This window comes from Brachyistius frenatus, unplaced genomic scaffold, assembly GCF_029030835.1.
Source record: "Brachyistius frenatus isolate BFR_SWC_R1_liver_20210118 unplaced genomic scaffold, ASM2903083v1 Contig_39, whole genome shotgun sequence".
Taxonomy (NCBI): domain Eukaryota; kingdom Metazoa; phylum Chordata; class Actinopteri; family Embiotocidae; genus Brachyistius; species Brachyistius frenatus.
The window spans coordinates 1,879,172-1,905,577 of NW_027210638.1; the positions used below are offsets into that span (position 1 = coordinate 1,879,172).

The following is a 26,406-nucleotide window of genomic DNA, read 5'->3' on the forward strand; positions in this document are numbered from 1 at the left end:
AAATGTGACTCGCATCACATTGTCTTTTTTCGTATGTAAATGTGAGTTGCGTCACATTGTCTTTTCTTGTATGTAAATCGAGGTTATTCTTGGTAGTGACAACCAATCCCGTTTCCGTCTGCAAACATAAACCTATCGGTATTGGTAAACTATGGCCAATCAATGCTTCGTATTGCAACCGAGATTTACCCTTGCAACTACCAATAATTGTCAAATCAACTCCAAAGTGAAGCCGAGAGACGAAGACAGACATTGCGGTTGGCATACGGGGACAAAGTTCTGCCCAGAATTGCATGCATCTGGCAGGTCAGCAAACATCTCTTAGTTCACAGTACTTTTCTTATTCAAAAAGTAATAGGTTTGCTGTTTCAATAAATATAATCTCGCCAGGTTGATTAATGATGATAGAGGTCTGAAGTCTACAATTTTTAAGTCATCCGTGTTTCTTAGCATTTAAAAAAAAAAAGATTGGTCTGAAATGTACTAGGTGTCCCTAATTAAACGCTTAAAATGTACACTATATCATTACTTTACAACAGCATCTTTGTCAGTAATTTTAATCACAACTTTTGAACATACCCGTCGAGCATGACATTAGTAAGAGGAGCCAATAACAGCACGAGTTCGGCATTTACATGGAAATCAAATAAATAACATGTTTACCTTTTCAGTTGAGATTCCACATAGCCCGTTGTTGTGCAATCTTTAAATATGCTCCTTAATTATTTTTTTTTAAATAGGCTACCTAACTATCGATCTTATTCGCCGATTTGGAAAACTCGCGGTCATTACTAGAGGGAGATTGGCTGGAAAGACTTCACGTGGTCACGAAGAGATGCACATCCACAGACATAGGAATCTTCATTTTATTTTTCTGATTAGGTCAAGAAATCAATTAAAATGAGATAGTCCAGACTCTAGACTGATTACAACTCACAACTAATGCAAAAATACAAAATAAAACAAATTATTCGACTTGATGAACTTTTGGCTTTATTGAACATACAGAGGGCAAAATGATCGTACAATCGTACATCTGGCGAAGCTGATAATGTGCAAAAACGTTTAATATGTAGTTATGTTTACATGTTAATATAAATCATTCTTATTCCATTTTTGATCACACATAAAAGTCACAATATTTTACTACTGATTAAGTAATTCAGGGATTTTTATACATCATATTTAGCCTGTTGGAAAAATTGACATGGACAGAACTTCCTATAAAAATCAGCAATATAAGGTGAGCATGACTGAGGACAACTGGCAGTATATACACACACACAGCTTAAGTAATATATAAACAAATGTCATATTACTGTTTAAAAAAAAGAAAAGAAAAGTGAGTGATATAAAGAAAATAAAGCTGTTGATGTGACCCATGTCCCCACAGGAGGAACTGGTCAAAGCCAGAAAAGCTTTAATTCAGCACTACGGAGATCCAGCAAACAGGAGACCCCTCTTGTTTAACTACCTGCCTTTGTGTTGTTTTTTTTTTAACCTCAATCAGTTCGTGTGCTCACCTGCATTTAATTAGCCCGTCAGTAGATATGCATCTCCCCTTTCAGTTGTGAGATTGTCTGCATTCATCCCTGTAACGTCATGGTTTTCCAAGTTTATCTCATTTCCACATGGGTTATTTTTGCCTGTTGATGGTTTTTTTTACTTGCTGTTTGAGTTTTGTTTGTTTGTGAACCAGTTGTAAATAAACTTTGCTTTGACTAATAGCCTATCACCCTATGCTGTGTAAAGTGAATTTTCATTTGTTCACTTTTTTTGTTTTATCCAGCACGACTCTGTCTTCCAGCTGGTTGGATACACACTTTGACTGAAGTGGACCAGAGGAAGATATCAAAGGTCCTGGTGAGGCGGACAACACTGAAGCATCATAAGCAACAGTTACCTCTAACCTCGGCTGGCCTGCACCAAAAGATCAGATATGTGGCGGCTGTGGGTGGGGAAGATGCACTTTGTTGCGTCTGAATACCTGGCCTGTCAAAGCTGCAAAAGAAAGGTCATCAGCTGGAGCCACAGTATCGACTCTCAGGTTGACATTGGCCTCGAAACTGGCATGTGACATGAAGGGCATCACTTTAATGTGTCGGCAAAGGCTGTGAAATAGCAGCATCCAGACCCAGCAGATGCTGCAGGAGTGTCATGCTGAGGTCTGGTTGCAGAAACCAGTCCAGTACATCACAGAGTGCAAAGGAATTTCCAGGGCGATCACATCAGGTCTGATCCTGCCCGTTCCCCCCCCCCACCCCCCCAACCACAACCACAACTTCCTGTTCCTAAATACCGCTGGCTGATGCAGGTGTATGCCCAGGATGTCTTTCAAACACTGGAGGAAATAAAGGCCACCATCACCTCCCAATATGGCCGGATCCTGAAAATGGATTCTACCAAAAAGGTGGCCCTGCTTTGGCAACGCTACCTGAATGAAATGTTTTTATGGCCTCAGACTTTTTCTTTTTTTGTTAACTTTTCTGGATTTAATTTACAGGTACACTTGCAAGCGATACCTTCTTCCAGGATTACCTGCTGTGGGGTCTTGCAAGGTGGAATGAGGACCGGGCTTAACATTTCAAGGTGATCATAATTGAATATAACTAATAATATTATGATATAATTTTCATCATTCTCTGCTGTCTTAACTTCATCTGTTTCTCAACTTTTTTTTTTAAACATTTTCATTTATTGTTTCATCCAGATCGAACCTCACTTTAGGAGACGTGCTGATGGCAGTCTTAACCTCACTGACACCATTGTGTGAGGAACAAATGTGAGGAAAAATAACAAAGGGAAGCCGTGGATGCCACCGCTGTCCCCGGAGGGAGTGCTGGACAAGGCTAGAAAAGCTTTGATTCAGCAAAATGGGGATCCAAAGAACAGGAAACAACTTCTGGGTTTCTTTGAAATCCAGTTTGGTATGTTTCGCAGGCAAACATTCAAGTGGGTGGTTGAAAATGCCCTGGGATATGCTGCTTACCTGGTGGCAGCTATGAACAGGAGGCAGCGAAGACTCCCAAGACCATGCCCACAACAAACAGTGCTTCGAGGGGTATATTGAGCTCTTTTACTTCTGGAAGAATTGCTGTTGCCATGAAGGAAGAGCAAAATACCGGGAGAACTCCCCAGCAGGCTGCCACCAAGCAGAGCTCCACCACCTCTCTCTGCTCCTTATTGGTCGGGAAGTTGCCAAACCAGAACAGCCTGAACAAGACTGTGAAAAGGCTTGTTTCCCCCCTGAAAGTCAAACCTTGAAAGCAAATATTTATTTGTATGATACAATTTTAATGTTTTCTATTTACTGCTGTTCAATACTCATGATAGTTATCTGTTGTCTTGCTCTTTTATTTTAGCTTTGACCCAGGTACGCATACAGCCTCACCCACCCTCCCCAGCTCGTCTGTGTCCACTGAGCCGGATAACATCACATTGCTAGCAGCGGCAACTCGGTTGGAGGAAGCACGTGATATGTATGTTTATACTTATCTTGTTGTTTTTTTGCACACAGTATTCATTCAGCCAATCGTCGCTGTGCTTTTTATCTGTATCATGTTAAATTTGAACTGGTATCTTTTTATATTCTACAGTTTTTGTTTTACATCACAGTTCCTGCACTTTAAATGCAAGCAATAAGACCATGCCAGAGACACAGTTATGTTGGTGTTTGTAATAGGTGTTAACAGTTTTTTTTATTTTTGACTTCTGTTTTATTTCTTGTGTGGTAGCGCCTTGGGTCTGTGAGAAATGACATTTCATTCCGCTGATCAAATATTGTGTATTATTGCTTTAATAAATATTTATCCATTTATCCATAATGGTTATTTCCATTTTCTTCCCTTAGGTACAGCAGGCAAGAAATCATTTGTTGTTTTTTGTGACAACTTCATTCAAGTTTATACATTGTTATGTAAATATCATGGTATATCATCCACTGGTTTAACAATGAGCGCAATGGAGTGGAATACCTCTAGCAGCAAACTGGTACAGTCCTGCAGGCCGACAGGTTGGCCGTTGAAGAGTCGGATGTCGATATGGAAGTAGATGAAGGTTACTTTGAACTTGGGGAGTTTTCAGGACATCACTGTAGTCACCTTGGACACAGAACCGACCCCTGCTGCCTGCTGCTCGCTCAAAGCCAGCTCTTTCGCCTGGTGGACACAGCTGTAGATGTAAAGACTTTTAGGATTTGTTGGCACACAAACTTTAAATGTATATTTGTCATGAAGACAAATGAAAACAACATTGACCTTTTTCACAGAGCCCCAGTGGACCAATCAACAGCAGAAACTGATCCTCCGACATCTGAACAGCGGACTACACAAAAACCCCTCGCCCATCTTCCTCTGTGGCGCACAAGATGGAGTATCCTGTCGAACCAGGCTGCAGCCGGGAAGCCAGATGGTGTCGGCAGACGACCTGCCTGACACGCCGGGATGTGTAGAGTCACAGTGACAACAGCCCCGTGCCGGCACAGTCAAAGGCACTGACTAATTCCTGGTGCCTCATTACCTAAAAAAGGTGTCCATCCTCTCTTCCTAAGCCAGGAACCGCTCCCCTACCTTCACTGCCAGCAACACTAGAAGTTGCAAGCAGCACCCTCCCGCCACAGTTAGCCACACTTACAACCTCAGTTGCAGCCTCAGTTACAGTCTCAGTTACAGCTACAGACAGAAGCAGCTCAGTGTTTATCACGCGCCGTCCTTGAAGCTTTTGTTTGCACTTACCAGAAAGGATGAGGTGTCGTGTTTTTGTTCTTTACAGAAAGGCTCATAAAGGCTGTTTTGACAGCGAGGAGGAATCTAATGTCGATGAAAACAAGATGGTTGCTTCGTGTTTTCTTCAAAATGCAATAAGTTGTGTTGCTATTTTATGTACTCCATCAAAGTAAAGTCACTTATTACATTTGGTTACTTTTCTGACAAATATTTTTAAACTGGGCAGTAAAGCTGAAAGGCCCTAAAAATATATGTAAACTTCAGTTATTGACACTGATTACTGTCAAACTTTTAATAAAAGTTATTCTGTCCAACTTAAATTAAGATTGAAATGATTGGATTTTTAAAGCACAAACGTCAAACAAATCCCACATATGTAGATCACAAATGACTGCGGTGAAGGATAAATGTTCCCAACCTCAAACCACATCTACATTCAGGTCAACTCCATGCTGAGTGATGAAAGAAAATATCAACAGGGCTGGTTACTGTTCACAGGTTTTTCACATTGGTTACTATATAGCTCTTTTTAATTATCTGTTTATCTTATCTGTCCACATGGCCAAAAAGCCTTGGCCTGCTTGCAATGCATGTTCATGTTATTTGCAGACAAGAAGCAGTGCTAATTCAAAAAAGAGAACTGATCAATAACAAGGTTCAAGATTTGAGCACATACTGCCAAATGAATTGAGCCTGTCCTGATGTAGGCACAAAATATTCCTGCACAGTGAGATGTAAAGCAGCAGAGTGAGTATAATATTCTACGTAGTTTGTTTTTTTTAACCAAAATGGTAATTTATTATTTAACAATAATTAACTTCATGGGACCTACTTTTTAATGATAATTATAATAATTTTATTTTCCTATTTTGCTTGTCCCCTAACCTGATTACTAACATTTTGTAGCAAAATATGCATAACGTCCTTGACCTCTGAACCCTTGAGGGGCCACTTCCAGTAAACTGCCCACTTCACTGGTTGTGAGAGACAGCAGGGCCCTCTCACTTATCTTTTGCTGGGTGTCAAACTTTTCACAAACTTTCGCAACAACTGCGCAGGCTGTTGCACACAACACTGCGGTAGGAAGGAAAGAAAGAAGCCACTACGCTCTTTGCGTGCACACGGTGACGTCAGAAGAAATGTTTCTGCCCATGCTCGCGAGGACAGGAGCAGATGAGCCCCACTGCAGCTGATAAATGTGTTGTAGTGATGTAATGTTGCCTGTTTGGTGACTACGGATGGCTGTTTGCGCCAGGCTCTGCGGAGTGGGTCAGTCTCGGAGGTGCCGGAGGCGACAGCGGAATAGCCAGCAGGATCAAGGCAGCGATTCCGACATGGACGAGGAGGAAGAGGAGCGGATCGTCGGCCAGAGGAAAGGCGACGCAGGTGGAGGCAGCGGAGGCCCGGAGCACGGCGGCGGCGGCGGCGGCGTCGCCACTGCAGGGCCGAGCGACGCTTGTGAATATGGCAGCCGTCATGTCAACAGAGGAGGCTGTCCGGATCGCGCGGCCACGGGACCTCTACACCCCCAATTATTAACGGAGTTACCGCCGGAGCTTTTAGTGGAAATATTTTCCTTGCTTCCAGGAACAGTTCTACCAAACGTTGCCCTCGTTTGCAAGAAATTCAGACAAATTCTCAACACGGAAACCATCTGGAGAAGGCGGTGCATGGAGGGTAAATATAGCAACTACTGGAGATAGTTTAAAGCCTAAAATAACGTTAGATAGACACATAATGGAGAGTCAAATATGAGATATGTCGATCAGGCGACGTGAAATGCCTTCTCGTCAGGTTATGTGCCAGCTCTGGTTTCACGGAAACGTTTTTCCCTAAAAGCATTTTTATCGATCTGCACGGGAAACATGAAGGGAAGTACCTTTAACCCAGCCGCGGAATCCTAATTCAGTGCTGTAAAAAAAAAAAAAAAAAAAAAATAGACCAAGAGCTTTCCCTGTTATGAGGCCCATGTCAGCCATTCAGTGTTGATAAGACTGGGTGCAGGCGCGGGCCTAGCCTTTCTGGGGGCCGTGGGCATTCTTGTTATGATCACTCACCCCCCCCCCCTCTCCAAACCATCACACTGTACTGTAAGTCAGCAGATGACTCCGATAACCATATGCCTCATAGCATTAGATGCAAACCTATTGAAAAATTCAAAGATATAGTTTCTGATTTCCTCACGGCTCACTTATGATGTTTTAAAAACATGTCAAATAGTGCTGCTGCAACGTGTAGAGAAATACATATTCATTAATCAAGGGATTTTTGACATTTTCTTTGGCAATAAATAATAAATTCTATAAATCTGTATGGACAAAATAAGCAGAGACAGATATTAAACGTGTAAATACCACAGTATAATACATAACACAAAGTTAAACTGTCACATTACACAACCTTAAATTAAATAATTTTACCAAGTAAAAATATGAAATACATTCTCATTCCAGGTAATCTGGTGTTAACATTTGCTAATTACATTAGCTTCAAGATGTAATAAATTTAATTGGGGATTAAGTTATTTGAATGCCAACACAAAAAAAAACCTAAATAAAGCTAGAACAATTAGTTGATTAATTATCTAGTTAAATCAATTGAACACAATTTTGATAATTGTCTCGATTAATCGTTTGGTTCTTTTTTTTCATAAAAAGAAAAAAGTAAAATTCTCTAATTTCAGACACCTAAACGTATATACTGCCCTAAATTAAAAAATGCTTTTGCAATAGGCATTTATCGTTAAGCCCTTTTATAGATGCACATTAATCTATTAATTGGAACAATATGCTGTAGATTATGAAAGTAAACAAGAAGAGACATTCCATGTACCAAAATGGCACTTACAGAAGAATAGGAACAAATACTATACAAATACAACAAATACTACTGCAAGCATACACAGTTGCAGTTAGAAATACAAAGGTATTTTTATTAAGAGATGAAAAGGCTGCAGCATATTAAAAGCATTCAATTAAGAATCTTAGCTGTCAATTAGGCTAAAATATATGATCAGTACATCTTAAAAATGACAACACGTAACTCATGCAAAAACACAGAATTATATTACATAATAGAACCAAATTCATGATCAAATAATAAGCCTTCTCCAAAAGATTTCACATTTTCTTGTTTGGATTTCTGTAAAGGCCTGCATCCTAAACAGCCGCTTAGTTTGCTTCTCCCTCAGGCCGTCTGTGTGCTGAAGAAATCGTGTGACTCGGACATGATCAGGTCACGTCTGTGTCTGCTGATTGAACTGTAATTAGACTGTCCATCTCCCTTTCAAGCGACAACATCCCTCAGAGAGAATCTGTAACATGTGACGACACAATTTCTGTTATGAATCAAGTACATATGGAGATTGCAAAGTTAAAAAATGTGACTAACTGTATTAATCAATTGTCATAACCATTTATACATATTTTTATTGTCTTTAATAAGTCAGACTTACAGTGAGTCCTTCTCCTAATTCCCTTGTGTGTTTTTTCTCTGCAGAGTTTGGCATGAAGGAAGATCTGAGGAAGATGGAGGCAGGAGGAGTATCTAGCCAGGACCTTTATGTTAAACGTCAGTATGACAGCTCTCAGTCATCCTTTATTGATCCAATGAAGTATTTGGCTCATTCCTTTTCATTTGGGTCATTCTGTGTTTGCACCCTCACATATGTTTGTGTGCATGTGTGGTACAGTAGGTGTCCAAAAAGAGCATCGTAATGTTGACTCTGGTCTGCAGCAGATGGAAAGCCTTCCCAGCAAATGCTTTTTAAATAATTGTATTTTCTCTGTCCCACCTAAACTTAGAAAGTTGATGGTATAACTTTGTTTGAATGTATTCTCCCCCATCTGTTCCTAAATTTGTCTATTAGCAGAGATTTAGAGCATATTTTTCTTCTTTAAATACCAGCTGCCCCAAAACACATCAGGCAAAGTGGTGGAAAGAGCTGCTGCCTCTTTGAATGAATTATTTTGGCACATCACTGCATTCATCAGAGCGCTGTGCTGCGCTGGACCCGCCTCGGTCCGTGGCTGCTCTACACATGCCTATGTTGTGCCTGTGCAGGTGTCAACCCGCGGGTGAAGTCTGGGCGCTTTATGAAGCTCCTCCCGGACTACGAGCACATGGACTATAGAGACGTGTACACGCACTGTATGTACATGGGCCTCAAAGTGGATGGCTGCAGCATGAGGGGATGTGTGTGTGGGACTTACACTGATTTCATTTGAAAACAAACTGTGACTGTATAACAGCAGTGTTATGCATCCTGTGTTAATAGTACATGTGTTATTAATTCTTCCCGCACTGTTTGCTTGCATCTTAAGTGTGAAATGGGAGGCCAGATAATTTGGTGTGCAGTGTGTGGTGTTTAGAAACACGGCTGACAGGAACAGCTCAGTTTACACTTTCTTCCCTTTGGGTTTACATCTCACAGACTCCATTAGGGCATTAAAGAACAAGTGGGCTGAGTGGCTTCTAACATCTCCTCTGGTGTTTTCAACCATGCATTGTGTAGCTCGTAGTAAATCACGAGTGTAGCGCTGCAGAAATTGATCAGTATGGTGTGCTATTGTGCTCTCATGTTGCAGTGCTTCACCCGTATAGGCATATCTTGGGCCTATGGCAGCCTGATATAGGTCCTTATGGCGGGTTGCTCAATGTTGTGGTAAGTGGTGTTTCTCAGTCAAGACATTTACATTGAGATTAGGAACAATGACCGCAGTTTACAGTTTGTTGACCTCTTTGTATGATCATTCATGATGCAGTAATATATAGCTGCAAATTTTGGACAGGGCAGGTAAATTATTAAAAAAAAAAAATTCCTCCAGGTGGACGGGTTGTTCATCATTGGCTGGATGTATTTGCCACCTCATGACCCCCGTGTGGAGGATCCCATGAGAAGACGGCCGTTGTTCCGTATCCACATGTGGGAGAGCAAAAAGGCCACAGTGGAGTGTATGTATGGACACAAAGGTCCCCACAAAGGAGACATACAGGTGAGGACTTACACAATAAAAAAGCTTATCTGTGCACCGAATTCTACAGAATTTGAAGGATATTTCCTGACACAGATAACTGATTCTACTTTAATTTGAGGTTAGTAGCTTGTGAATGTAGGTCATTCTCTAATATGTGTCACATTCTGTTATTTTTAGACGGTAAAGAAGAATGAATTTTCAACGAAGTGTAACCAGACTGATCATCACCGCATGCCAGGAGGCAGACAGGAGGTGGGTTAAATTGGGGAACTGTTTCTACCTGAAATCTTTTGATGATCTGTTTAAATTGTTTTGTTTTTTTAAAGCATATGTTTACTGATCAGAATCAGATTTATTGGCCAGGTATGCTAACACATACAAGGAATAATGACGAGGAATGATAAATGTTTAAATTCAAAGTCAATCATCAGCGTGTGTGTGTGTGTGTGTGTGTGTGTGTGTGTGTGTGTGTGTGTGTGTGTGTGTGTGTGTGTGTGTGTGTGTGTGTGTGTGTGTGTGTGTGTGTGTGTGTGTGTGTGTGTGTGTGTGTGTGTGTGTGTGTGTGTGTGTGTGTGTGTGTGTGTGTGTGTGTGTAGGAGTTCAGGACATGGTTGGAGGAAGAATGGGGCCGGACGCTGGAAGAAATCTTTCATGAGCACATGCAGGAGCTCATCCTGATGAAGTTCATTTATACTAGTCAATATGAGTATGACTCTCTTCCTTGCATACACTTCCTCTGTAGCTGAAATCAAGTGTCATTGACTTCAACACCTTCAATAGCTCTCAGCTTGCATTTTTTAACAATAACGACAAGTCTAGGCAGAGGCTAAGTAAACCTGTGGCTTCCATTTTCTTTCCTATGACAGTAATTGCTTGACGTACCGGAGGATCTACCTGCCTCCTGCGATGCCCTCGGACCTGCTGCAGCCAGGCCTATTCAAAGGCACTTATGGCAGTCATGGCTTGGAGATTGTCATGCTCAGTTTCCACGGGACTTCTGCAAGAGCCACCAAACTCACCGTAAGTTAGTGAATAGTAATTGTCAGAGGTCCAGTGATATAAAGTAATCACAGGCTGTTTACCTGTCCCTCTAGGATGTCACAGAGGCGTTTTAGTGTTTGTTGTTATCAAAAATGCTTGACATTGCAGGGACTTTTGCCTGTAAAATATTTTTTTAACTACTCAATAATCAAAAGAGACTCATGTAATTACTTCCTATGACAATAAGCAATTCAAACATCACAGAAATAGCTGGGAATATTTAAAATCTCAGCTAATCAAGAACTGTAGACTCAAAGTTATACAAATAAACTTGGTCATAAAAGTGACTTAGCGTTACAAAACACGCATTTTTAAATAAATACTTTAAATTCTTAAAAACAAACAAATTAATTAAACACATACACAAGTGAAGTGCAAACTAAAACGGTAAGGGTGCATATAACTTATGTCATTTTCACACTGTATGATTAGACTGATGTAGGGAAGTGAGGCGATTGTTAAGCGAATTTTCATTATAAGACTACATTTCTCATAAACCCGGTCACTTCCGGTTTTCGGAATTTTTTCAGTTAACTGGCATGCAGTTTGTTTTAATGAGAGGTTGAAGAGCCTTCATGGCTGTAAATTGTTATTTTTTTGATAAATCATGTTTTGTTTGAACAGGCTCATTGTGCTGTAATAGTTTCAGCAGTGAACACATTTATTGTAGAGAAATCTTATGAATTTTGCAATAGTGCAAGCACTGAAAATATGGCAGAAATGAGTTGAGTTTGCATTAATTAATGTGACTGCAAGATTGTGATTTCCAGGAGGGACTGGTTTACAGCTGTATGGACATAATTTTCCACAGAAAGACTGCTTTCTTGTAAATAAACTCTATAACTAAAATTCCTGTTTAAATCACACTGATATCAGACTGCTTTTGAATGAACATTGTCATATTTATTACCTTGGGCATCTAAGATTAAACCACAAAATGAATCTGCAAACGCCTTTCTGCAGGGAGACCCCAATGTTCCTGCAGGACAACTCACATTGGACGTTGACCTGAGTCGGCCTGTGGTCCTCCCAGATTTGGAGCAACAGCGCAACATTGAGGAGCTGTCCCGGCTGGTACTCGGGGTGCACGAGGAAGTACAGCGGGAGGTGCAACAACAGGCAAATGGTGCCTCAACGTCAGTCCGACATGCAGCAGAAGGGGCCTCTGGCGGTGCCAGAGGGGCAGAAGAGATGGAGGCAGACAGTGGTGCCTGTGCAGACAGCTGCCAGTCTGGCCTGAGCGGCAGAAGAACCAATCCTCCTGAAGCCCAGCCCTTCGTCCTGCCTCTCGGGGTTATGGCTCGCAATGAAGTGTACCCTCGCACCTGCAGGAAATGGTAAGGACTCGGTATAAATTCCACAGTGCAGATGTGGATGTATTGTAGCTGCTGCTTTGCTACAATATTAATGTAGATTGTTGAATGAGCATCCTGAAAACATGATCCCAAACCACAGAATTTGTAATTTGTCACCATATGAAAATAATAATGGAGATTTTGGCTTCCACAATTAGTTAAAGTGGGTCTGGAGCAAAAAGGATAGATGGAGTAAAATAATGTGAGTACCTGAAATGGTGTATCACATTAACATGAATTTTTTGACAAGTCACATACATTTAGCAGGTTGGAGATCACTGATTAGCAGATCTCAAAACAAAAACAGCCGCTGGGCTGCATCGCATTACAAGCAACCTGCAAGAGGAATGTAACTACAAACATCTTTTATTGTCACCTTAAAAGAAAATGCCCAAATGTTACTACTAATAGTAATAGTACTAATATTAATAGTTATTCATTACAAACTGAAATGCAATTTGAAGATGTTTAAGGATCATTTTTATTGCTTGATTTGCATAGTTTAGCTAAAATAACCGCTGCCCTCTTTTTCCTTTATCTATGAATCTATATATGAGCAGCATTAACCAATAAGAGGTTGCTATAAATCTTTTCGAAATTAGAATGTAATATTCAGTAATTGGTACATTTAATTATTAAAGTAAAATACCATGGTCATAAGCGTTGCTGTAATTTTCTGTACTTGTGTGCACAGACTCTACAAACCATTGAAATAAATGTGTCTCCTTTTCAGCTTCTATGGGACCGGCCTGATTGCTGGGCATGGCTTTACAAGTCCAGAGCGCACCCCGGGGCTCTTTGTGCTGTTTGATGAGGACCATTTTGGTTTCATCTGGCTGGAGTTGAAGTCTTTCAGTCTGTACAGTCGCCTGACGGACCACCTGCCCCATGCTCACGCCCCTAACATGGAGCGATTTGAGGCCATGCTGTGCAACATGCAGTCCTGGACATCCTGATGCAGCAAGTTTTAAGTCTCCTCCCACGATACAAGGCAGAATAACGAGCATTATACACAAATCACCTCTGTTCTCTGCTGACATTAACTCTCCTGGTTTTTATCTGTAACAGTTTCACAAACTTTAGGTTTTACTATCTAACTTTAGCTAGTTTGTCACCTTGATCGTGCACACTCGCGCACCTGTTCCCATTCAAGCACCTTGAAAGGCCTCCCAAGTCACCATTTATCACCTCAGTATGACCTTAATCCTCCAGTGCAGCATGATAATGGGTCATATAAATGTTATTTATTTATTTATTCCCTGCTGGAAAAAAAAAAGAATGATACCACTTAATACCATTTATTATGGATCAAACTGTATGTGCCTCTGATTCTAAACCATGTCTGTACTTGGTAGTGCTTGAAGAAAGGTGTCCAATGTATTCTACTATATAATGATATTATTCTGATTTCACTGCCCATCATATTGAAGTGCATGCTGCGGTTTATTTAGCTCTTATTGCATTTCACTCATAACCCAGTACCTGAACACTTTTATTTCTAAGGAGCAGCATGCCTTGCTTTTTCTTTTTTTTCTTTTTTTTGTGGTGACGGGGGCTGGTCATTGTTGTTTTTGCTTTAAAGACATCAGAACTTAAAAGAAGACAGCATCTCAGGTGTTTTTCTCCTTGCCACAAGTTAGTGAAAACAAAACTATTTATGTGTATTACAACCAAAAGGTATCAAGTTACATTCATTGAATACATTTGTCTAATGGATATAGAGTGAGTTTTACAACTGGGCAATTTTCTAACTGTTAACTGTTCTTATCAAACACTAATTATGTCAGCCAGTTTTTGCCCTTTGAACTCGAGATATCTTTTTCAGTGATACACTTTGGTTCATGGTCCTACATTAAACATACTCAATGTCACCACACCCAACATATTACGTAAGTTGAAAAAAATGTATTGCAATAGAATAACTTAACCTATACATCAGCTGGATTTATTGAAAGTATCCAAATTATACAGTTTATATGTCTGTAATTATGGTCTGAAACAGAAACTCCTCTCACCTTTGAAATGTAGTGCATTTGTTGTTTGTTAAAATGGCTGACACAGTGTTTGCCTGGCTTTATACCTGCAAAACAACTCCCTCCAGTTTTCCCCATTTATATCAAACTTGACACCAGGCTAGTTGAACATTATACAAACTAACAGCTCAAAGTGCATCTCAATACCAAGTTAAGTGTCTGTATGAATCATTAAGGCCTGTTGGTGATGCCCGGTAGCTTTCCTACTCCAAGTGCACTTTTCTGGGCAGTATAGTGAATCATTCAAAAACCACTGGCCAGCACTTTTATATCAGACTGCAGCTTTACTAACATTTGCAAAAACATAAAATGTCTGCTAAAGTGTCATTGATTTATTTTTGTTACATTTGATCAATTTCGTATCATTTAGTGTATTTGTTTCATACAGTCTCCTCTATGTAAACCCAGCTCGTTGAATGATTTGCCTTTGAAGTGTTGCTTTGTACTATTTTCAATGCCATTTGGCTGATTTTGTGGAAAACTAAGTTTGACCTATTGAACTGCTCACATCAGACTTCAGGGAGCTTTTCAGCTTAAGCGCTCTTCTCAGTAATAAAAAAACTGAAAAGAACCTCTTTGTCACATCTGTTTATTTTTACAACAGCTTGTGTTTCACACAGTAACACAAGGCCGCTGTTCTCACCCATCATCAGAAAGGATGATCTCCTTTCTCATCTTCAATTTTGATTGAAATGTAATAAAATTTGTAATGTTTTACACAATGGCCTTATATTACATATTATAGTAGAAGCAATTATCTTAAGTACCACATGTTCCCCTTTCATACCAAAATGCTGGACCCATCAAAACCCCCGGTTACCAGTGTTAACCCTTTCATACTACTATCCAGTGTGTTTGTATTTTCCCAGTTTTGAACCACACATTTGGCTGACACTCTTGGAATGGAGGGAAGAGATGTGACTGGTCTACAGCTCGCCGTGCTCCATTTTTTCAATGTGTTGTTTGAGCTTCTCCGGGACGGTCTGGGTCAGGAACACAACCCGGTCCTTCTTCAGGTACTGACCAGTTACCTGCTCCTTTAAACCGATTGCCAGGTACTCTTCTTCTGCTCCATACTTTGGCCAGTGGGCGAGGCCTTTCCCATTAGGAGACCTACACACACACACACACAAAAGTTATGAGCAACTTTGTGTTTTGTGTGACTATAACTTCAAATAAGTTGTCATTCCTACCCTGTGTGAGCAAAGTTGCCCCAGTAGTTCATCATTATTCGGCTCAACTGTTCCTCCTCTTCGGGGCATGGATCTAAAATGGTGATAATCTATTGAAATATTTTGCTCTCTAGAAAAACACAAAGGCAAGCCAGATATCTGGTGGTGTATGGAAACAAGAATTTGTATGTGGCACTTACCACCCATTTTGACATGTGTAGTCGTGAAGCAAAGTCCAAACACCATTAAGACCTCATCTCCATGGTCACTCTTGACAAAGCTGGGCCTATGTTCCTGCAGGATTTTGGGAGCATGCTGGTACTCATACAGGTATACAGCAGCACCTGCATCTAGAAGTAGACAATGGGTGTGACAGTTGTTTAAGAAAGTGTGTGACAGTCAATAACATTTGACTTTTATAACAATTACCTCTGTGATAATTAGAAGCTTGGACGGCTGGAATGTTGAAGAGCAGATCTCCAATAATCTCAAGGAACGCATCTCTGTTTTTCACACGGTCCTCACCAGATCCAACATATTCATCCACCAACAAATCTTTGAAGAATGCATCTTTAGGCTGGAGAAAATCAACAACACATCTGTCAAAGAAGCTTGAGCATGTTGAAGAATAGTAATATTGTAATATCAGGTGGTGTCTGTCTTACATCCGGATAGAACACAGACAGTATGTTCACAATCTGCTCCCGATCCATTCCCTCAGTCCAGTTTTGAGGAGCAAGGAACTAAAGTAGGACCCAACTGCGGTTAACATTTCATATATGCACAGAAGCAAAACAATACAAAGTTTTGACGGGCTCATCTGGAGATCAGCTAAGCACTTACAGTAGGAAGTGACCATCCTCCTTCATCATTATTAACGCCAGTCATGAATGGTACAGTGAGGAGTTCATGATTACTTAACAGCTCATTCACAGGTTTTTTCAGGAAGTGTCCATCCACATTTAAAGGATATCTCAGTTGTACATTCTGGAGGGAATAAAATGTAGAAATGTTGAGACAGCATAAAAACAGCCAAATATAAAGGGACTTTTGCACACTGTATCTCACCTCTGTAAAATCCAAAATAGTATCAAGACCAAGGTTTCTAAAGCAATCACTGATCTTCTCTGTGCTTTCGTGGCTACACCCAGATACATTTGCAACCATCTGAGGACAGACGTGAAGGATAACTCCAAACAATTTAGAAACATATGATGTGATGCTCTCAGTGCTGTGCATTGAAGAATGTTAAGACACACAGAAAGAAGCAGTTTGATAATTAACCTGCATCGCTGGTACAGGATTGTCATCCATAAGTATGTCCATTGAAGCTGTCCCACTCTCAGCAATGGCATGGTGGAACAGGCCATCAGACAATGGTGAGAGAAGCTGTTCATTCAAGTCACAGAAAAGATGAAAAAAAAAAAAAAAAAGGTTATGTGGACAGATGTAACCTTGCAAAGGCACAAGTACAACATTTGCATACAGTTTATTTGAAGCAATTTATATGCAGAGTGATCCTTACCAGGAGGCATACACTCACTCCACCAGCAGACTCCCCAAATATGGTCACTAAATCTGGATCTCCTCCAAAGTTGTGAATGTGCTGCTTGACCCACCTCAGGGCTTGTACCTGGTCCAGCATGCCAAAGTTCCCAGACATGTGCTCATCTCCAGTGCTAGACAGAACATAGAGTTACAGTCTATGTTCACACCAGCTGTTCACATGTGGCAGAGATCAGATCAAAAGTAGTAGAACATAGTGACAGTATTCTCTAACTGTCGTTAGTCGCGAGTCTATTTACCTGAGAAATCCCAGAGCTCCCAAGCGATACTGGATCACAACCACAACCACATCCTGGTAAGCAGCCATCGCAGAGCCATCAAACATTGAAGCAGACCCCAAAACAAAGCCTCCACCATGGATCCAAACCATGACCTGGCAAAGAAAAAAAGTCCTCAATCATTTCTCTACAGTATAAATGACTTTTTATTTATTTTTTATTTTTTTTATTCCTACTAATTTCAACACAAAAGAGTCTCAGTCAAGTTACATTAAACTAAACAAAGACTTCGTTAAACAAACTGACCGATACAAAAACAGGACGTCAGGTTGGGATTAGAGGTAAGACCATTACCATCCGGTTCTAAATATGGGCATCATTATTCATATGCGCCATTATGAATTATTTAAAAGCATTACAAAAAACAGATTCTATAACACTATCCAAACTTTTCCAGAGCTGAATCTCAGTAGCCGAGCAGCATCACTCAAAGCCTGCAGTAAAGGGTTCTTACTGGGAGCTTGGCATCGTGAGCTCTGTTCGCAGGAGTGTAAATGTTGAGGTAAAGGCAGTCTTCTGAAATGTCCGGGATTTCCATAGTTATGTTACCAAGTTTTTCAAGCAACAGGGAAACCATTGGTTTACTCTGAATGCACCTAAAATAGAGACATTTTCAGATCAATAAGTATTGGGCAGAATTGCTTCAAGTTTAGGAGCAAAAACTGGAGCGCACACGTCTTACATGAATGGCTGCTGGGTTGCGTCTTTCACTCCTTCCCATCCTTCTACCGGCTGAGGTGCAGCCAGTCTCAAGGAGGGGCCGAGGGGTGGCTTGGCAAATGGGATACCCAGGTAGGCATAAACTCCATCTTCCTTCCCCTTTACAGTCAAAAATGTACCTCTCAGGCTGCCGAGCTCTGTTTGGACTTCAGGGGCTGTCAGGATATTAAAGGAAGTCAGTCAGAATCATAATGTAACACTTTCCCATGGAAAAATACTTTTTCAAACATACTAGCTTTAAATCTGCAACAGTTGTTTAAATCTTATGTTTATATAGATACACATGTGCAGCTAAAAAGTGGACAAGTGTTAGTATCATAACTTTAAATTTAATAATGAGTCATGTATTCAGCCAAGTTAAATCGTTCGTTTGGTGGATGTGCATTGGACTGGTTTGGGAATTTAGTCTGACTAATTTATCAGTTTGCCATTATCACATATATTTGAATCAGCGTACACGTTGTCTTTAAACTTTTTTTTAACAGAACACAATGCAGAAAAAGATGCTTGAGGGAATTCAGAAATGTATTTATTTGTGGTTTAAAAAAAATATATATTTATGGTTAATTATAATCATTACATTCCCAGTGAAGTTTTTGATGTCAAACAATAAAGTTTATCATTAAACTGTAAAATATTCTTCTTCAATTACACACGTCTGTCACACGTGTTTGATAACCCCATTTCGTCGATATCCATCTATCTATCGATCTATATCTATTTTTTTCCTTCTTAATAGCAGTCACGGCCCCAACCATCCAGTATTGGTCTGGCTGGAGTCTTTATGTTTTGATTGTGAAAACTCAATTTATTCTAATATTAGGTTGCCATTTTAAGAACTGGACATAGACCACAGATGAAAATGATAGGATAACTCATTTTCCTGTTGACCATTGAGTACACTTCCTGTCAAATACATAAATAAATCAAAGACATGTCTCCTGTCTCCAGTGTTTGCCATGTTGCTTGTTTAACCAACTCAAATGCATATAAGCAACTGGTTCATTAATCAGTTAGTTGATCAACAGAAAGTTAATCAATGTTATTCATTGATTCAATCAAGCAAGTAATATATAAAAGGGGCTACTGACAAACATATGCTGGTTTATTCTTTTCAAGTGTGAGGACTTGAGGAATTTTATATTTTCAGATTTTGTGAACGCCAGTATAACAAAAAGACGTCAACTTGGGTTTTAGGACATTATAATGTCTGTGATTTTTTTGGAATTTTTAGTTCGATACATTACTGGTGCAGGCAGTTGGGTGGATCAAGTTTGTATTGGACACCACACGCCACTTTTCACCCATTAAACTTGGCTCTGTGCTGGTCCGGTTAGATAAGACCCTGGTTCAGATTGGTACACCAATGCAGTGGAGGATATTTACATATAGACCTATGTAGTGCCATTTTATCTTAAAAGGAGTGTGCTAATTTACTTTATCGCCTGCTGGATGTTACACAAACTGCTTGCTCTCAACATCGTTTAAATTCTGTTGTTGTATCGTATCTCTGTTTTCAACCAGGTGAAACTGAGTATAGTATTTGTTTATATACACCCACAGCAATTTCCATACTCTGGTTATTCTGTCAGCATGAAGTGAGCAAAACACAAGTTTGAGTAAATAAAACACTCTGCTCGGATTTTTGCTATCTGATACTTTGAGGCAACAATGAGCAGTCTATGTAGGGTAAGCAGTACCAGGAAGAGATTGCACAACATCCAGTAAACTGTATGAATTACTATTTGAGACACGTTAAAAGATACATCTGAAGTATGCTATTCAGATTAACAGTGCAGTCAGATCTAATGTCGAACACAAAATGTGTCGGTTAGTTCTGTGAGTCTTACCATTCAGGTCTGCAGCAACGCCGAGAAATAAAAGTAGAAAGCAGAGTGCTTGCTTTGCACGGAAATTCATGGTGGTCCTGGTGTGTGTGTGTGTGTGTGTTACGAAACTCTGCTAGACTCTGCAAAGGGAGGAAGAGCCATGGGGAGAAAAGGTCGCTGCATCTAAAGCTTTGACATTGACCGAGATAGCGCCGCACCCTCTCGCAACAGCTTCAACAAGTGACGTGAATCTGCACGTCACAACAGGTGCTCGAGAACAGGCAATCTTTTAGCACCCTTGTCCCGGGGCCTGTTTCACTAACGCAGAATTAAGATATCCAGGACACCAGAGAAAAGCCAGGTTTTACCCAGCCCAGTCAGTGCATCCTGGTTTAAAGGACGGCGCTCAACAGATGACGTGAAGGTATGAGCAATGTCCTAAAAATACACCTGTCTTGTTTGCGCACATTCGTTGGGGGAGAATGTGCGTAATCAAATCCCGTTTATTACTAACTTGGTATGATCACAGTATGGATACTGTACATTTATATTGTCCCACAAATATCCAAACTGCTATGTGGATGTATAATAAAGATGTTTCTAACCCTAATAAACACTGATACATAAGGTTTGTACCCAAAACCCTATTTACTTGCACTGTACATTCACATTGTCATACAAATATTTAAAGTGCTGGCTGAGTGAGTATTTTGAGCAGTAATAAACAATGCTTGTAGCCCAACACTCACTCATCTCAAAAACATAATAACAATTTTTAAGAGGATGGGGGGGTTGTCATTTCCTGTCTTTTTTTTCCTGTACCCTCGCTTCTCCACCACAGCCCTCCATTCATCATACGTTTGAGTCTCAGACTCCTCACAGTACCTATTACCAAAATATTGCAGGTGAGACGGTGGCTTCCTCTTTTTTCTGCACCTTCTGCAAAGGATTACATCTGTCTTCTTTGTGTACTTCCTGGTAACAAGCTCCCTCTCCTGCTTTCTCTTCTTGTATAGTTGGGTGCTGTAGAGAACTGACTGACTGGATGATGATGATGATGTGGACTGAGCTGAAGGTATAGCAACACAGAGGAACAACACTTGAGGTGTTCCAGGGGTAGCCATCACGTATGAGGTTTCAGGAAGCTGTGCAGATGGCAAGATCAAAGGTAGAGAGACGGGTGGTGCAACTGCAAAGCCAGGAAGTCCCTAAAGTAGTGGTGGTGGACCCTGAGCAATTGCTTGAGGATGCTGTCTGCCCTTGAGCCGTCCTAGCTTTGCCTCCCCGGCAGTGTTTCCCAGCCCTCGCTGATGTATTAACGAAATGAAAGCTCAGTGGACACAGACGAGCGCACGAGGGTGGGTGAGGGATGTGTGCGTGCCTGTGTCAAAGCTAAAAAAACAAAAAGCAAGACAACAGATAACTATCATGAGTATTGAACAGTATTGTATAATACAATTATATGCAACAACATTAAATTTGTATGATACAAATAAATATTTGCTTACAAGGTTTGACTTTCAGGGGGGAAACAAGCCTTTTCACAGTCTTGGTTAGGCTGTTGCGGTTTGGCAACTTCTGACCAATAAGGAGCAGAGAGAGGCGGTGGAGCTCTGCTTGGTGGTAGCAGTGTGCCGAGAGATGGCAGCCTGCTGGGGAGTTCTCCCGGTATTTTGCTCTTCCTTCATGGCAACAGCAATTCTTCCAGAAGTAAAAGAGCTCAATATACCCCTTGAAGCACTGTTTGTTGTGGGCATGGTCTCGGGAGTCTTTGCTGCCTCCTGTAGGATCCCTGTTCATAGCTGCCACCAGGTAAGCAGCATATCCCAGGGCATTTTCAGCCACCCACTTGAATGTTTGCCTGCAAAACATACCAAACTGGATTTCAAAGAAACCCAGAAGGTGTTTCCTGTTCTTTGGATCCCCATTCTGCTGAATCAAAGCTTTTCTAGCCTTGTCCAGCACTCCCTCCGGGGACAGCGGTGGCATCCACGGCTTCCCTTTGTTATTTTTCCTCACATTTGTTGCTTCAATGGTGTCAGTGAGGTTAAGACTGCCATCAGCACGTCTCCTAAAGTGAGGTTCCATCTGGATGAAAAAATAAATGAAAATGTAAAAAAAGTTTAAAACAGATGAAGTTAAGACAGCACGGGACGATGCAAATTATATCATAATATTATTACTAGTTATATTCAATTATGATCACCTTGAAATGCTACCTTTAGAGAACTACATATCAGCTACCCACAGCAAAACATGTACAATAATCCAACAGTTATCATGTTTCAAACCCCCCTATCTATCTATCTATCTATCTATCTATCTATCTATCTATCTATCTATCTATCTATCTATCTATCTATCTATCTATCTATCTATCTATCTTATTTTATGTATACATATTTGTAATTTTTTTTCATATTGTGTGCACCTTTTTTTGTGTTTTTTTCTATGCTGCTGTGACAACTGAATTTCCCCACTATGGTATAAATAAAAGTCTAAATCTAAATCTAATCTAATCTAATCATGACCTGGGTTTTACAGATCACATCCCAGAATCAGAATGAGTCAGAGGTAAATAAACAATAATGTGGGCCATCACAAACAGAACCATTTATGACATATGTAAATACATATCAATCAATATTATCAATATCATGATCGCCAATGTCATTACTAGGCAGGTTAGTTTTTCAGATAATTTAACGTTAATTTAATTAGATATCAACATAAAATTAGTAGAAAGTCCCTCTAAATCACTGGCTATAATGTTGTAACCCTATGGTTACAACCTGACTGGACAGATAGCTAGCTGTCCTTACCACACAAAATCGCGGCTTTTCATTCAAAAAAAAGTTGATGTATATAAGGCGATTTATTTGTACCAGCATTAGTAATAAAGGATTTACTTACTTTTGAAATGTTGGTAAGAAGAGAAGGAATAATCAAGTCGTTTCGTCTTTTCGATAGTTGCCGGCCATCGCAATTTCTCCAGGTACGCCCTCAAATTCATTCGGTGACACTGATTGGTCAATTCTAGGCTGCAGTACGAGCGCTGATTGGCCGCGCACACACACCTGGTTTAACCTGGTTTAAAGATTTCTGAGACCTGATTGACTGTCACCACCAACAATCACCTCGATTCTCAGGTGGCATGGGAATTGCCAAACCTGGTTGATCAGGTGGGGCTAGTTCAAACCAGGTGTAATTAATCCAGATAAATGCGCATGTCTTCAAAAGACCACGATCACAGATTCACTGATGTGAAATGGAGGAGATGCGTGTCACATGCTTAAATCCCAGTGAGAAACGGCTCTAAATGGAAACACAGGAGGAGGAAAAGGACAATATGTGAAAAAGAACAATGCTGATTTAACTAAGGAGCTCAACAGGTGTGGCAGACAGTAGTGGACTGACTGAGTGCTTAGTATCCTAAAAATAAACATTTACCGGCCACAGATCTTAACTAAAACTGTCATAATTCTACAATTCATTGAGTTATTGATTCAAATTATCCAGTTGTACACATGAATGCCTTAAAAGTATGTAGAGAAAGTTAATGTATCTCATATTATTCACCATGAACATTACAAACCTCTCTCTCTCTCTCTCCGTGTATGTGTGTGCGCACACAAATACACACACACACATAATCTGTAATTCATTGTGACTGCGATTTGATAAAATTCCTCCTTAATGTTGCACATACTTCTGTGGGAAGATAATAAAGAAGTAAGTATATCGTTTGAAAGCCAAATATACCTTCTAATGGAGTGACAAATACTGGCTTTGCTCAGATTTCCAGCATCTTCTGCTGCATGAACAGAAATGTCTCACTTGCAATTTTTTTTTAATCCAAGTACAGATCATATCATCGAGGGCAGTGATTGTAAAGGGATAATTATTAATACTTCATGATTGCCTTCATGACTTCATTTAAAACACCTGGCCAACTTTATTGTCTGTTTCTAATCATCTCAAGAAGTGCAATAAAATATTCATCAAACTTCAAGTTATAAGATAAACAGTCATCATCGTAAACGTAAACTTCTTTTATTATTTATTTTATAGCAAAACTCCCCTTTAACAGGGAATAACTGTAAGAAATTGGTTTCTGATCAGAGTAAACACTGACTGAAAGGCACTACGATTAAGTAAGGGGATTTCTACTGGACGTGTCTGACCATATTTAGGCTCAGTGTGCTCACCCTGTATCTCTGGCTTTCGTTATGCCATTATTGTTTATAAGATAAAAGTGCTTTAAATCGGGGTTTGCACTGTCACCCATGAGCCACACAGACACAGGGAACTGTGAGTGTTCAAGATAAATGAGCAGGTTGCACACATAGACTGCACACAAAAAGGTGGCCACTTGAAAAATAACTTTAAATCACTTAAAATCTCTCTGTTTGATTATTTTTGATTGATTGCTCTTTTCTATAATACAATTTGCCCTTTAAACTTGGTTTTCCTCTTTGTTTTGCCTTCACTTCATGTACGTCCAAGACTGCAACCACCACTGATGTACTGACGACAGATTCATCTGTGCTGGGTTTGTCTTTAAATTGAAGTATGGTTGAAATCTGTTTAAATCCTGAACAGCCTCCTCTTTGTCTACCTCACTGAGCTCGGGCTGAGGTAGCTCCCATGTTACTGTTGTAAGGATTCAAATCCCAGGGGGAATGTACTGAGTTGGGAATTGTGCCTTAAAAATACAAAGAGGTTTGAACGAAGTTAAGGTTAAACCTTTATTATTAGGTTTCTGTAGCTCTGTGAGTGAAAGGGATCTTTATGTGATCACTATGACCTCCTGTACTGTCGGTCGCCATAAATAACCCAGAGACAAAGATATGAGCAACTCGGCCAAAGGGCAAATACTCCTAAATGTGAAGACTGTGCTCACGTGTTCGCACATTAACCAGGTTTCAAGGATAAAGGTAAAACATATTGTTTATCTAGAGGGGAGAACACTTTATAGAGGTTTTTAACATGTGGTTAAAGAGGACTGTACTTGTTATTCTATCTCTCATCAATCGAGTATTTCTTTGCTAAAGACACAAGACAGTCTTTAGAGGCTTTTTTTTTTCCGCTAGAGTTGATCAGCACCACAATTTCTATCCCAAACCAAAGCTGATATATGTGTGTGGGATATCTGTGGGATTGTCCCATGGTATTGCCATTTTGGAGAAAGGCATTGAAAAACCTTGAAGGGTGGCTCAAACAATCACCACCAGAATACCAACAATTTTGTCTTGCTTGTGCCTCAGGGGCTTATTAAAGCAGAGTTTGGACTGTTAGGTTTTATTGCAGCAGCCCTGCTTACTCTACATAACTGGAAGGGCCAACATAGAGCATACAGAGTGACCTAAACCCAAAGAGACTGCGTGTCTTTCAAAATATGACCGCCAGGGAAAAGAATATCCAAAGGTGCAACATCTAAGAGATTATTTGGATGCTGGGGTGGTTCCTTTTTCTGGCTTTTTTTTGTTGAGTAAATTTAAGGGACGTCTGTGGGGCAGAACTTTTTAGGGTTCAGTCTCGCACGTAATGCACAACAATGTGAACATTTAATTTACAACACTAGAGGGCACTGTTCGTCTAGATGAAATGTAGAACCCCAAGTCACTACACAACCAAATTGAACACTTCAATTACAGGTCTTGACAGAACAAGATGACAGATATGGACGGTTCTGTGCGTGGCTCGTTGGTCTAGGGGTATGATTCTCGCTTAGGGTGCGAGAGGTCCCGGGTTCAAATCCCGGACGAGCCCTGATAGTTTTTAAGGGGCTCACTAAATTAAAAATGATAATCAACGCTTTCCTTAATTTAACATACCTTCTGGTGCTCTCCACAGCTGGTTCTTAGAGGCACTGAATTGTCTCTGTTTTAGGGTGGCTTGGTGACGAGGTGGGTAAATTGTCTTCTTCTTGTCATACTCCCCAAAACATCTGCCACAGGGTGATTGATGATCAGGGTCCACTCTTCTCCAGTTAAGGGAAGACAGCGGTGTCTGAGACCAGCCAAAAACTCTGCCATGTCCAGCACGGCTCCATAACCCTCAATACTGTCAGGTCCAACAGACAATGGAAGATAATTACTATTAATTCTATTGAGAGTGCAGCCAACAACTCACCACTTTTTGCTCCAGCAGAAAGAGCTGGCTTGGATTGAGTGAACAGAGAGCTGTTAGCAGGAGATGTCACTGGTGATGAGGGACCACAGACAGCTGGTTGTCTGACACACAGTGCTGCAAGCACACATCTTGTGGCCTGCCAGTCAGGTAGTTAATCCAGGTCAATTCAAGTCAATCCATGACATAAAGGGGCATCCACCTGTATTGTGTCAGTGTTTCAACCAGCAGAGCTGGCTGGATTGTGTTGGAAACAATGGAGAAGTAAAAAAAAAACGTGACCCTCACAGAGCTCACTGGCTTGTTCATGTGGACGTAGGTAAATGATGGCAGCTTCAACTATCAATCGGAGCTGGTAGGGAACTTTAAGGGAATGCAAGAGTGGCTCGACCGTGGGCCAGAGCTTTCTGTTTCTCCAGGGTCTTCATGACGTGGGAGGTCAGTGCCACCGGTCTGTAGTCCATGGAGCGACTTGGGCACAGCATCTTTGGCACCGGAAACAAGGCAGGACGTCTTCCACAGCGTAGGGGTCCTTTTAGAGACATAGGCGCAGGCATGTGGAAGATATGGTGAAGCACTT

The 26,406-nt window shown here is 40.6% G+C and overlaps 2 protein-coding genes, 2 long non-coding RNA genes and 1 other non-coding gene across 6 annotated transcripts; 4 read left to right on the forward strand and 1 right to left on the reverse strand.

The window, feature by feature from the left end:
- Positions 1–230: 230 nt before the first annotated feature.
- Positions 231–2,983, forward strand: LOC138622784 (uncharacterized). Its single transcript, XR_011311039.1, has 4 exons — positions 231–306; positions 1,790–2,410; positions 2,504–2,589; positions 2,711–2,983. It is a non-coding gene; the product is annotated as an uncharacterized lncRNA (long non-coding RNA).
- A 376-nt stretch (positions 2,984–3,359) lies between these two features.
- Positions 3,360–4,351, forward strand: LOC138622785 (uncharacterized). The gene is made up of 3 exons (XR_011311040.1): positions 3,360–3,479; positions 3,851–4,178; positions 4,268–4,351. It is a non-coding gene; the product is annotated as an uncharacterized lncRNA (long non-coding RNA).
- A 1,536-nt stretch (positions 4,352–5,887) lies between these two features.
- On the forward strand, positions 5,888–13,375 carry fbxo31 (F-box protein 31). 2 transcript variants are annotated; one of them, XM_069701934.1, is made up of 10 exons: positions 5,888–6,401; positions 8,223–8,294; positions 8,787–8,873; positions 9,311–9,387; positions 9,551–9,718; positions 9,878–9,952; positions 10,297–10,406; positions 10,567–10,720; positions 11,705–12,078; positions 12,830–13,375. In XM_069701934.1, exons 1-10 carry the CDS (start codon positions 5,963–5,965, stop codon positions 13,050–13,052), a joined length of 1,779 nt encoding a protein of 592 aa, XP_069558035.1. In that variant the 5' UTR covers positions 5,888–5,962; the 3' UTR covers positions 13,053–13,375. The 2 variants fall into 2 exon arrangements, with proteins under 2 accessions (XP_069558035.1, XP_069558036.1); XM_069701935.1 differs by lacking the exon at positions 8,787–8,873 and having other exon boundaries at positions 5,889–6,401.
- A 1,329-nt stretch (positions 13,376–14,704) lies between these two features.
- On the reverse strand, positions 14,705–19,837 carry ces2b (carboxylesterase 2b). The gene is made up of 13 exons (XM_069701936.1): positions 19,716–19,837; positions 17,828–18,020; positions 17,600–17,741; positions 17,107–17,240; positions 16,827–16,980; positions 16,586–16,690; positions 16,370–16,468; positions 16,145–16,288; positions 15,967–16,044; positions 15,731–15,878; positions 15,502–15,651; positions 15,323–15,395; positions 14,705–15,242 (listed from the first exon to the last, which is right to left on the reverse strand). The coding sequence occupies exons 1-13, from the start codon at positions 19,783–19,785 to the stop codon at positions 15,056–15,058; spliced, it is 1,677 nt and encodes a 558-aa protein (XP_069558037.1). The 5' UTR covers positions 19,786–19,837; the 3' UTR covers positions 14,705–15,055.
- A 5,557-nt stretch (positions 19,838–25,394) lies between these two features.
- trnap-agg (transfer RNA proline (anticodon AGG)) lies at positions 25,395–25,466 on the forward strand. The gene has a single exon. It is a non-coding gene; the product is annotated as a tRNA-Pro (tRNA).
- Positions 25,467–26,406: the final 940 nt, after the last annotated feature.